The 12,837-nt window shown below is 43.0% G+C and overlaps 2 protein-coding genes across 4 annotated transcripts in view; one reads left to right on the top strand and one right to left on the bottom strand.

Annotated features, from left to right (window-relative positions):
• The window catches only part of tldc2 (TBC/LysM-associated domain containing 2), a 114,095-nt gene that overhangs the window by 50,917 nt on the left and 50,341 nt on the right, over positions 1–12,837 (top strand). The gene's annotated exons all lie outside the window — the stretch shown is intronic.
• Positions 1–12,837, bottom strand: part of soga1 (suppressor of glucose, autophagy associated 1) — a 61,667-nt gene that overhangs the window by 25,035 nt on the left and 23,795 nt on the right. For both annotated transcript variants that reach the window (XM_004918495.4, XM_002942285.5), the window contains exons 4-5: positions 8,526–8,582; positions 562–1,809 (exon numbers count right to left, since the gene is read on the bottom strand). In XM_004918495.4, coding sequence (XP_004918552.2) covers positions 562–1,809; positions 8,526–8,582 — 1,305 coding nt within the window. The remainder of the gene's footprint in view (positions 1–561; positions 1,810–8,525; positions 8,583–12,837) is intronic.

The raw sequence follows: 12,837 nt of genomic DNA on the forward strand, positions 1-12,837 counted from the left end.
AGACAAAAAGGTTATTTCCCACTCTCCACCCCACGCAAATTAACAGTAACGATCAATCAGTATTATTGACAACATTTCTGTTTAAATGTCAGCAGGATTTGGTGGCGATGTTGAAAAACTGGCAAAGTATACCCGGGTCTAGAAGTCCATAGCAACCAATTGGAAGTTACTTTACAATTAATATAATGAATGAAAACCATGACTGGCTGCTGAGACATACTGGACTTGGGCAAACTTTACTTAGGTTGCTACATAAGGTTTTTGTCCCTAACAGACACTTACACTATTTAGGCACATTGCAATAACATAACAATGATCTTTTTGGAAGGGTATCTTTGCACACTCTGAGCACAGAGTCCTATCTTGGCTGTGGCCACCAAGCAGGCAGAAGGTTGTTAGTCAGTTATTACATGTAGCTTTAGAAAGAGATAAATGTACACAGAGATTGGGTTTCTCAGTTAAAGCGGGCAGAACATGGCAAGTTAAATAAAAAAAAGAAAGAAACCATCAGTAAGGGGGGGGCAGGAAAGGTCTAATCATGGAAATGAATGTAAAACTCACCTGCACGTTGGAACAGTGCTCCTTCCTGGAAGAGTCTTTTGAGGTATCAGTAGATGCTGCTTCTGGCAGTGATGCTGAAGAATCCATCTGCTCTTTGCAACAGGCCCCTAGTGCATCCACCTTTTTTGTAAAGCAATTCAGCTCTTGCTGCAGCACCGCAAGTCTTGAAAAAATGGCACCGATCAGCTTAGAGTCACTGGTCATCTCACTGTTATCAATTGCCTCCGTTAACAGAAGGTCCCCACAATCGTTATCCGTGCGCAGTTTCACGCCTGATGGGAATCCATTGTAATCTGACTTCAAGACTTCAATAGCTTTGCTTATTAAACCAGCCTGTGTCGTGATGCCAAGAAGGGTTTCTAGTTCCTTCACCTTTATTAACTTGGATGGAGAAGAGTGACTAACGTTGGGAGACCTAGTGTTGCCTTTGCCTTCCTGTTCCTTGGAGTCTGCAGCATCTGTTTCTCCTCCAATAGGTCCTTCTCGCCAAAGAGGGGATGGGACACATTGGGCAGAGTCTCCTGCCTCTGCGTCAGTCTCCATTAAAGGCCTCGTGGCCTGGCAGGATGCCAAGTCATAACGCTGAAGGTTTGAAAGGAGCACTCGGTTCTCATACTGGAGTTTCTTGACCTTCCCACTAAGTTCACTGATCTGCATCTTAGCAGTTGTAAGTTCCTCTTGAGAGGGTTCACTAATGACAGAGCAGCTGTCCTCTGACAAAGTGATGTCTAGGTCATGATCAGACTTATATTTATTCAGTTCATTCATAAGTAGCTTGTTTTGGTCCTCTAACTCCATCATTGATCTCCTGAGGAGCTCAGCCTCTTCCTCTACAAACTGCAGATGCCTCCTAAGTTCCACAAAATTGTCCCCAGATTCTCCAGGTGGAAAAGCAAATCTGCCATCTTGGCTAAGTAGTTCACGGTCATGGTGTATTTTCATCTCATCCATCTCGGCCCTCAGGCCCCTGTTTTCAACCTCAAGCTCTACTATCCTTCGGCTTAAGAGGTTGGCTTCTTCTTCCACCAGCTTGAGGTGGACCTTCAGCTCTGCCTCTCTGGAATGTGGTGAGTTGGCCAACTCCTCGACAGACAATGAACTGTCCATGTCACCATACATCGACCTGTACTTCGTCAGATCTTCTTTCATATTGTCATTGTCTTTTGCTAATTTTGTCAGCTTTTTACACATTAAAGCAGACTCTTCTTTAGCGAAGTGCAGCTGGCATTTTAGATCAGCGCTGTCCTCCTGGAAGTACAAAAGAATATCATTCGTTTTTAAACCAGCTACACAGATTTAGAAAGTTCTAGGCCAAAACAAGAGTACAATGTATATATATATATATATATATATATATATATATATATATATATATATATATATATATATATATATATATATATATATATATATATATATATATATATATATATATATATATATATACATATATATATATATATACATATACATATATATATATATATATATACATATATATATATATATATATATATATGTATATGTGTGTGTAGAACGCTAAGAGTAATTCGTATAATGGGTAACTAACTTACAGGTTGGTTTAGAGAAACATAGAAAGTACAAATAATACCAATTACATAGGCTAAATTTAATGTTAGTCCTCTCTTGAAATAGGAATATGAATGGTTGCTTATTCTATCTTGAACTGATAAATTCTACTTTGAAAAAAAAATGTGTAGGCTGAAGTCCGTGTTAACCCTAAAGTAAATTTAGAACCAGTGGCTCAGGGACAACATGTTGCTCACCAACAACTTGGATGTTGCTCCCAGTGGCCCCAAAGAAGATGCTTATTTTTTTAATTTTTGGCTTGGGGGCAAGTTTTGGTTAAAAAACCAGAAGTACTGCCAAACAGAGCCTCCTGTAGGCTGCTAGTCCACATAGAGGCTACCAAATAGCCAATCACAGCCCTTATTTGGTTCCCCCTAGGAACATTTTTCATGCTTGTGTTGTTCCCAAACCCTTTTTAATTTAAATATTGCTCAGGGGTAAAAAAAAAAAAAAAAAAAAAGGTTGCGGACCCCTGTTCTAGATAAATGCATGGGTGAATTGTAGGTTAAATGTAATTTCAAGATTAATTTCATGGCAAATAATGGGTTAATGTTATTGTAATGTCTAGGCCATCCCTGCAAGTGATTTGCCTGCTGTTGCAAATGCTACATGGAGCCTGCCCTAAGTTCTAGGGGCACCCCTGCCCCGAGTTCTAAGCACCCCTGCCCCGAGTTCTGAGGCACCCCTGCCCCGAGTTCTGAGGCGCCCCTGCCCCGAGTTCTGAGGCGCCCCTGCCCCGAGTTCTGAGGCGCCCCTGCCCCGAGTTCTGAGGCGCCCCTGCCCCGAGTTCTGAGGCGCCCCTGCCCCGAGTTCTGAGGCGCCCCTGCCCCGAGTTCTGAGGCGCCCCTGCCCCGAGTTCTGAGGCGCCCCTGCCCCGAGTTCTGAGGCGCCCCTGCCCCGAGTTCTGAGGCGCCCCTGCCCCGAGTTCTGAGGCGCCCCTGCCCCGAGTTCTGAGGCGCCCCTGCCCCGAGTTCTGAGGCACCCCTGCCCCGAGTTCTGAGGCACCCCTGCCCCGAGTTCTGAGGCACCCCTGCCCCGAGTTCTGAGGCACCCCTGCCCCGAGTTCTGAGGCACCCCTGCCCCGAGTTCTGAGGCACCCCTGCCCCGAGTTCTGAGGCACCCCTGCCCCGAGTTCATGGGCACCTGGAACCCTAATGTGAATTCAAGGCAATCTGTATTAATTTTAATTTAACCCTGTCTTGAATTTTAGGTTAAAACTGGTATCCCTAACATGGAACCTATCCCAAATTCTAGCATTGTGCTCTTTCTGTTGTTAAAGTAAAGGCAACATTAATTCTGTACATTTGTGCATTCCTGAAGAAGACAATATTTTATTTCCTGCAGATAAGTGAATTTTACAAAGGCTTTTACTGTTGAGATCATAACAAAGCCCAGCACATTAAAGCTCAGGGTAACCAACTTGTTAAACAAGAGATTAAGTGTGAAAAACTCATCAAAGAGACAGCGGCAGCTCCTACAGAGGGAGGAAAAGCTATTTTTGCCATTATAGTTAAATATCACCAGACTGTGAAATGCTCGGAGCAGGAGAGTGCGTTATAACATGACACTGGCAAACCATTAGAGCTCTTGTATCACCAGCCTATAAATTCCTAACACAGGATTTTTTATAACTTCGCTAAAGATGTAAAACAGATTATCTGCTACAGTAAATGCAGTTAGATAACATGGCTGCAAACAGCCTTTAAAAATTGTGCTCTAGTACATACCTAGACTATAAATGAGCCAAGCCGCTTAATTACTACATTTCTACTCCATTAAGCTAGAAGCTATTATACTTCTATATCACAAAATAGTCAAAGGCAGACACTTGCAATATAGCAAGGGATTACACACGCTCCTGGTAATCAGACTGCACACAGGCAGTATCTCCCATACCACTGGGTTTAAAGAGAAACTGTCACGATTTTTTTTTTCTTTTTCTTTCTAAATGACACTGTTACATAGCAAATAATTCCCTCTGCCATTTAAAATGTTATTCTTGAACCAACAAATGTATATTAAGCTGTAATATTGGTGTGTAGGCGCCATCTCAGTGCATTGTGCCTGAGTCTGAGCTTTCAGCCAGCGCTACACATTAGAACTGCTTTCAGCTAACCTATTGTTTCTCCTACTCCCATGTAACTGGAGGAGTCCCAAGCCGGACTTGGATTTCTTACTATTGAGTGCTATTCTGATACCTACTGGGAGCTGTTATCTTGCTCCCTTCCCATTGTTCTGCTGATCGGCTGCTGGGAGGGGTTCACTCCAACTTGCAGCGCAGCAGTAAAGTGTGCCTGAGTCTGAGCTTTCAGAAGGAGCCAGCGCTACATATTAGCACTGCTTTCAGCTAAGCAATTGTTTCTCCTACTCCCATGTAACTGGAGGAGTCCCAAGCCGGACTTGGATTTCTTACTATTGAGTGCTATTCTGATACCTACTGGGAGCTGCTATTGCTCCCTTCCCATTGTTCTGCTGATCGGCTGCTGGGGGGGAGGGGGGGGGATATCACTCCAACTTGCAGCGCAGCAGTAAAGTGTGACTGAAGTTTATCAGAGCACAGGTCACACGGCTGTAGCACCCTGGGAAATGTAAAATATGGCTAGCCCCATGTGACATTTCAAAATTAAATGTTTGTGTTTTGAAAAACAGATTACAATGCAGGATCCTGCTGGAGAAGCTCTATCTCTATTTACTGATGAATTTTGAAAAAAACATGTTTTCCCATGACAGAATTCTTTTAAGAAATGACCCTTTAATACAGAGAGAAACAACATCTCTTCTGTTATAATGACTGAATGTAGTAAATGCTTGAGCAGAGACATGAACATCCTGGTACTTCATGTGACTGCCTCTACTTCTTTTCTGACAAAACACAGCTGTCATGCCTTGCTTTATGGCAGGCATTGCTGATATCTACTCACATTTACTAAGAATACAAACAGCAGGAGCTATTCTCATTGGCCTTCCAGCTTGGCTCCCTAGTTTATCTGGAAACTAGCGTGGAACAGCCATAAAGGCTAATTTACAATGAATACATTGCTGCCTAAAGAGGGTCTGTTACTGATTTAGGTGGCCATACACGGGCCGATTGTAGCAGCTTATCTGCCCGTGTAGGGGCAGGAACGAGGGGCCTGCCCGAGCGATATCTGGCCTGAAATTGGGCAGATATCGATCTGGCAGGTTAAAAGATTTAAGGTGGCCATACACGAGCAGATCCGCTCGCTTGGCGATGTCGCCAAGCGAGCGGATCTTCCCCCGATATCCCCACCTACGGGTGGGCGATATCGGGGAGCATTTAGGTAAAAAAAAATAATCCGATCGTTTGGCCCTGGGGCCAAACGATCGGATTATGTGGGCGGCAATGGGGCAGTCGGATCGGGGACCGCATCAACGAGCCGATGCGGTCCCCGATCCGACCGGATTTTCTAACCTGGCCGATCGAGATCTGGCCAATTTCAGGCCAGATATCGGTCGGCCAGGCCGCTCTGCCCTGCCCATACACGGGCCGATTAGCTGCCGATATCGACAGCTATAGTCGGCCCGTGTATGGCCACCTTTAGTCGGATCGGGGACCGCATCGGCTCGTTGATGCGGTCCCCGAACCAACTGCCCCATTGCTGGGGCCAAACGATCGAATTAGCCTACATGTTACCAGATATCGCCCACCTGTAGGTGGGGATATCGGGAGAAGATCCGCTCGCTTGGTGACCTCGCCAAGCGAGCGGATCTTCACGTATAGGGGCACCTTTAGGTGGAATAAGAAAGCTTTGCTGAAGTATAGTAAACTAAAATCCCAATTAGATAATAACAATGCACTATTAAGGCTTGTGGTAGAATCAATTTATGTGCCAAACATATACTTAATACAACTAAGGAACTTCAGTACATGAGCACTGCACTTTCCTAATGTAAGCATCTTTCAAGGAAATACCGCTTTGCAAAAGAGCCCCATGTCCCTTTCCTAATCGCCAACTAACCTTTTCATGCTTCAGCGCTGCTCTGTGTAGCTTTGCACACAGCTGAGCTATTGTGGGACTCATTGTAATGCATCGAGCAGATTCTCAGGTGTCTGAGGCAAGGCAACACACATAAAGGCACAAAGACACCAGAAATCTAAAGTACAAAGCACGCTCAGTTTGGCTACTCAGCACAATGAACTCCCACTCATTCTGCAAATGGGGTGTTACTACATTTATTATTGTGCTGTCTGTGTTGTGCACTAGGCAGAGATGGAGCATAAGCAAGTACTTCACATTGGGGCCATATGGTGTGGCTTCATACTAGTCTTCTAAAGGCTCTTAGTGTTGGGGATGCGGGTTTGAGTGCACTTAAACACATCAGCTAACCGACTCCACTATGTTCTGCCTGGCAGTACTAATAAGCACTCAGTATTCTTGTTTCATGTTTTTCATATTGCATTTTCTTGCTCTTGATGAGCATTTAGAAGAGTTGCATTTAAAAAATTCTAAAATAGCTCTTGGGTGTGTTTAAAAAAAAACAACAAAAAAAGCATATAAACTAGGGATGCACCGAATCCACTATTTTCAGATTCAGCCAAACCCCGAATCCTTCCTAAAAGATTCGGGCGAATACCAAACCGAATCCTAATTCACATTTTCAACTTCCGTGTTTATGTGACAATAGGTCACGTGATTTTAAATGATTCCGTTTGGCCAGGATTGTGCATTCGCCCAAATTAGAGTTCTGCTGAAAAAGGCAGAATCCCGAACCAAATCCTGGACTCGGTGCAATCCTAATATAAAGGCTATATCGGGAAAAGGCTACAGGTGGGCGATATCGGGAGAATACATGCGAATTCTAACAACGGGTATAGGCAAAGTCGGTCCGGGGACCGCATCAACCAGCCGATGTGGTCCCTGATCCGACTAGATTTTTTAACCTGCCCGATTGAGATCTGCCCGATTCCAGGCCACATAATTGGTCAGGCTGGATATCAGAGCTCTCTTATTTTCTCAACACTTGAGTATGAAAGATCTCTCGCTTTCTTACCAGCCAGATATCAGAGCTCTCTCTTTCTCACTCGCTGGATATCAGCTCTTGCGCCCTCACACTGGTTAGATAGCTACACTCTCTCCCATCTACTGGCAGGAAAACAGAGTCCTCTTTTTTTTGGCTGCTCAATGCCATTGCACAGAAGTGAAAAGACTTTATTCTCCTCCAGCCTCCTCCACACATGCCTCTGCATTGTAATCAAGGAAACACTTTGAAAACCCCTTTTCTTTTTTTCTTAATGAAGGCAGAAGCTTTAATCAAGACACCATTGAGATGCAGATTTATACAGCGGGAGAAGAATGCTAATGATTCGGAATAATCCACACACTCCAATTTTGTTTTTTTTCACAATCATACAAAGCATACATTTTATGTGCCTAAATCTAAAGTACATTTTCCTACTATACTTCATTATATTATATATACACATTCCAGCTGCGATATCCCTGATTATAGACTAGTACGTCTGTCCACACCCCTTATCTCCCAAAACCACTCAATCCACCCTAACCCACTTATTTTGGTATTACATTCATTTAACATACAAGGGTTAAGGTCCCCATACACGTGAAGATTTGCTCACTTGGCGACCTTGAGGATCTTCACCCGATATCCCCACCTACGGGTGGGCGATATCGGGGACTGTGTAGGCTAATTTGATCATTTGGCCCTGGGGCCAAACAATCTAATTATAATGGCAGCAATGGGACAGTCGGTTCGGGGACTGCACCAACGAGCCGATGCGGTCCCCAATCCGACTGAATCTTTTAGCCTCCCCGATCGATATCTGGTCAATTTCAGGCCTGATATCGGTCGGGGTATGGCCATCGTTTCTGCCCCTATACGGGCTGATAAGCTGCCGAATCAGTCCAAGGGAACGATATCAGCAGCTACAATCGGCCCGTGTATGGGGACCTTTACAGAATACAATCAGATCTACAGGTCCAAAATAAAAACATAACATAGGGAAAATGCAGTTGGAAACTTCAACGTCTACCAAACACCCTCCTACAGCCTAAAATGGCTCAGAACAGTAGAGGTAGGCAACAATGTTACATGCAGTGGTCAATTTTAATCAAGGTTTTGCTGCCATACCCTTCTCATTTGGGTAATAAAACACCCAGATTCCTTCCATATGTTATTTATATTCTGTGTATACTGCAATGCATTTAAGAAGAGAGCAGCGAATTTTGGGAAACAAGCAACTTTATAAAGGGCATGGAAACCTTTGTGCTGAAATTCCCAGAATCCTCCTGACAGCTGAAGTTCGTTAAACTCAAGGCCACGGGTCGTTTATATTTGCTGCATACAATATTAATTAGCACATACAAGAACTGAATGTCCTTTCCAATAATTAATACCTGCAGAGATGGCTTCTTGTCAATTCTCCCAGATGACCGCCTCTTTTTCAGGGAGTTCTGCAATTACAAAAAAACAAATAACCATTGTTATTTTAGGTGAATTTTGGGCCTGGCTGTCCATGTTAACGCACATTTTTCCATTTATTAGCATTCTAAACTTAAGAAGTAAATGTAAAACATGCCTACATATGAGGAACAGTTCAAGGCTGCTACTTATTACATGCCCTGCTCACTTACCCATCATTTTACTCAATATAGAATATAGTATAGGATCCATTATCCGGAAACCCGTTATCCAGAAAGTTTTGAATTACGGAAAGGCCATCGCCCATAGACTCCATTTTAAACAAATTATTCTAATTTTTAGAAATGATTTCCTTTTTCTCTGTAATAATAAAACAGTACCTGTACTTGATCCCAACTAAGATATAATTACCCCTTATTGGGGCAGAACAGCCCTATTGGGTTTATTTAATGGTTAAATGATTCCCTTTTCTCTGTAATAATAAAACAGTACCTGTACTTGATCCCAACTAAGATATAATTACCCCTTATTGGGGGCAGAACAGCCCTATTGGGTTTATTTAATGGTTAAATGATTCCCTTTTCTCTGTAATAATAAAACAGTACCTGTACTTGATCCCAACTAAGATATAATTACCCCTTATTGGGGGCAGAACAGCCCTATTGGGTTTATTTAATGGTTAAATGATTCCCTTTTCTCTGTAATAATAAAACAGTACCTGTACTTGATCCCAACTAAGATATAATTACCCCTTATTGGGGCAGAATAGCCCTATTGGGTTTATTTAATGGTTAAATGATTCCCTTTTCTCTGTAATAATAAAACAGTACCTGTACTTGATCCCAACTAAGATATAATTACCCCTTATTGGGGGCAGAACAGCCCTATTGGGTTTATTTAATGGTTAAATGATTCCCTTTTCTCTGTAATAATAAAACAGTACCTGTACTTGATCCCAACTAAGATATAATTACCCCTTATTGGGGGCAGAACAGCCCTATTGGGTTTATTTAATGGTTAAATGATTCCCTTTTCTCTGTAATAATAAAACAGTACCTGTACTTGATCCCAACTAAGATATAATTACCCCTTATTGGGGGCAGAACAGCCCTATTGGGTTTATTTAATGGTTAAATGATTCCCTTTTCTCTGTAATAATAAAACAGTACCTGTACTTGATCCCAACTAAGATATAATTACCCCTTATTGGGGCAGAACAGCCCTATTGGGTTTATTTAATGGTTAAATTATTTTTTAGTAAACTTAAAGAATGGAGATCCAAACTACTAAGGGGAGCAATATGGCACCTCCTACTCACATGTATAAATACAAACATAATGAATGTTTTGTTCACACAAAAATAAGTTTGGCTCTCATGTTTTACTTCTAATTGTATATTATACGGGTTGAATTAGCTCCACTTTAAACTTCTAACCAGCCACATATACATTTAAATAAACTGTAAAGCCTAGTGCTAGGGCCATCTGTGAAAATAAAAATAATCCCAATCTGCCAGATCAGAGTGCAAGTCACACCCAATTTTGCTGCTTTTAAAATGTCAAGAGCAGAAGGGGATAGGGGAATTGATGTTTTATTTTTATGTAATGAAGCTAGAACAGTCTGTCTGACACATGGGCTGTGTTTGCAATAGCAGTTACCCGACCATCACCAGAGAATCTGCTACTACAGGCACAGGGGTTAGGATCCGTAGGGTGTATAATGGATGCTGCCAATGATCTTACTGCTTTGCATTAAATCCACACAATGCCACCATCTGCTTTCCACAACTCGGTCTGAGAGACCACTTGCTCCGAGACCCCTGATCTGCCTGCTGGCTATCGCACTATTGCCCCCATACATGTCAAACCAGCCTACCGAAATAGAGTGACATGGTTTTAGAGTATGACTGATGCCTTGACAGAAAGAAAAAGCAATATTTATTGTTCCAAAAAGGATGCTTTTAAAGCTGGCACAATGTAAAATGGGACAGATCATACAGTATATTCTTTATTAGGAAACAATAAATATGGGTGTTCTTAGCTTAATAGGGACACAGTTTTATTGCATAAAAATAAGTCCTTCAGTTCCCCCTAGGCCCAAAGTGTACTAATGGCAGTGCCATGTTTATGGGTTCAGTCCCCCCTAGGCCCAAAGTGTACTAATGGCAGTGCCATGTTTATGAGCTCACCCCCCCCTAGGCCCAAAGTGTACTAATGGCAGTGCCATGTTTATGGGCTCAGTCCCCCCTAGGCCCAAAATGTACTAATGGCAGTGCCATGTTTATGGGTTCAGTCCCCCCTAGGCCCAAAGTGTACTAATGGCAGTGCCATGTTTATGGGCTCAGTCCCCCCTAGGCCCAAAGTGTACTAATGGCAGTGCCATGTTTATGGGCTCAGTACCCCCTAGGCCCAAAGTGTACTAATGGCAGTGCCGTGTTTATTGGCTCAGTCCCCCCTAGGCCCAAAGTGTACTAATGGCAGTGCCATGTTTATGGGCTCGGTCCCCCCTAGGCCCAAAGCGTACTAACGGCAGTGCCATGTTTATGGGCTCGGTCCCCCCTAGGCCCAAAGCGTACTAACGGCAGTGCCATGTTTATGGGCTCAGTCCCCCCTAGGCCCAAAGTGTACTAATGGCAGTGCCATGTTTATGGGCTCGGTCCCCCCTAGGCCCAAAGCGTACTAACGGCAGTTCCATGTTTATGGGCTCAGTCCCCCCTAGGCCCAAAGTGTACTAATGGCAGTGCCATGTTTATGGGCTCAGCCCCCCCTAGGCCCAAAGTGTACTAATGGCAGTGCCATGTTTATGGGCTCAGTCCCCCCTAGGCCCAAAGTGTACTAATGGCAGTGCCATGTTTATGTGCTCAGTCCCCCTTAGACCCAAAGTGTACTAACGGCAGTGCCATGTTTATGGGCTCAGTGTTTTAATGGCTATTTCCCTTAAAAGAGACATATGAGATAAATGAAAAACTGTAATATTGTAGGCAATTATGAATAATATAAGGTGCAGTTTTCACTTTGGTCTAAACATTAATGCTATCTGTAAAAATGGCTCCTTTATTGGCTCCACATAGATCTTCTATGGTTCTTGACCCCTACACCAGTGGTCCCCAACCTTTTTTGCAGCAAGGAATGGTTTGAGCAGGAAACATTTTCCAAGTTTTCCAAGCTACAGTACAGTTAGGGTCTTCAGAAGCAATCTATCCACACAAAAACAATGAACTCTATAGTTAACCACTATATTGTGGCCTCAAACTCGAATATGAGAAACACAGGTATGAGAACAGGAGAGGGTTGAGCACCAAGACATTCTGGGATTTCCTGTGGCTTCTTTCTAACATCAAATGATTTGTTTCTGGTCAGAATATAAAGGAACCCACATTGCCACAGTCATGCACGCTCTCCCTCCCAGTGCCTGAAACCGGCAGAACAACCAATGGACCTTTTAGAAAGCACAGCAAACCACAACCATGAATTCTGGCTTTCAGCCACATTACAAACGCAAGGCATTTTTGAATGTGCTCTTTGTTGATATTTGAACTAGAAACGTTCATTTATTTCAAATTTTTTTTAACAAAACAAAACTGGAGACTCCTTCCAGCTGGTTATGATCTAATGTTTCTGCTTTTTTTCCACTGCTGTTTTTTATGCTACTAACTGAGCCAAATGAATCAGCCCTTTGTAAACCGTTAATGAACATATTTTGCTTCACTAAACTAAGCCAAATAAGCTGTTAACTGTTTGGCTTTTCTATTAAAATAAAAATAGAAGAAATGTCACAATACAACAAACAAAACATACAGGTAATGAATATATTATCCAGAAACCACTTATCCAAAAAGGTCTGAAATACAGCAAGGATCGTTCCTATAACACCCTATTGTAATCTGTGTTAAGTAATTGTAATTGGTTCCCTGCATAAGGCCCATTGTCGCACAACATTTGCCCAATCCTTTTTTAGCTCATAACAAGGTTACAGATATATAGAAACATTGGGGTAACAGTCACCCCGCTATAGTTCCAGGGGTACCCAGGGCACAAATAAGCACTCACCCCAAATCCCCCCCTAACTGGCCTTCAGGCTGGGCCCCCTTAGCCCATAACAAGGTTACAGATATATAGAAACATTGGGGTAACAGTCACCCCGCTATAGTTCCAGGGGTACCCAGGGCATAAATAAGCACTCACCCCCCCCCCCTAACTGGCCTTCAGGCTGGGCCCCCTTAGCCCATAACAAGGTTACAGATATATAGAAACATTGGGGTAACAGTCACCCTGCTATAGTTCCAGG

Source organism: Xenopus tropicalis, chromosome 10 (assembly GCF_000004195.4).
Source record: "Xenopus tropicalis strain Nigerian chromosome 10, UCB_Xtro_10.0, whole genome shotgun sequence".
NCBI classification, from domain to species: domain Eukaryota; kingdom Metazoa; phylum Chordata; class Amphibia; order Anura; family Pipidae; genus Xenopus; species Xenopus tropicalis.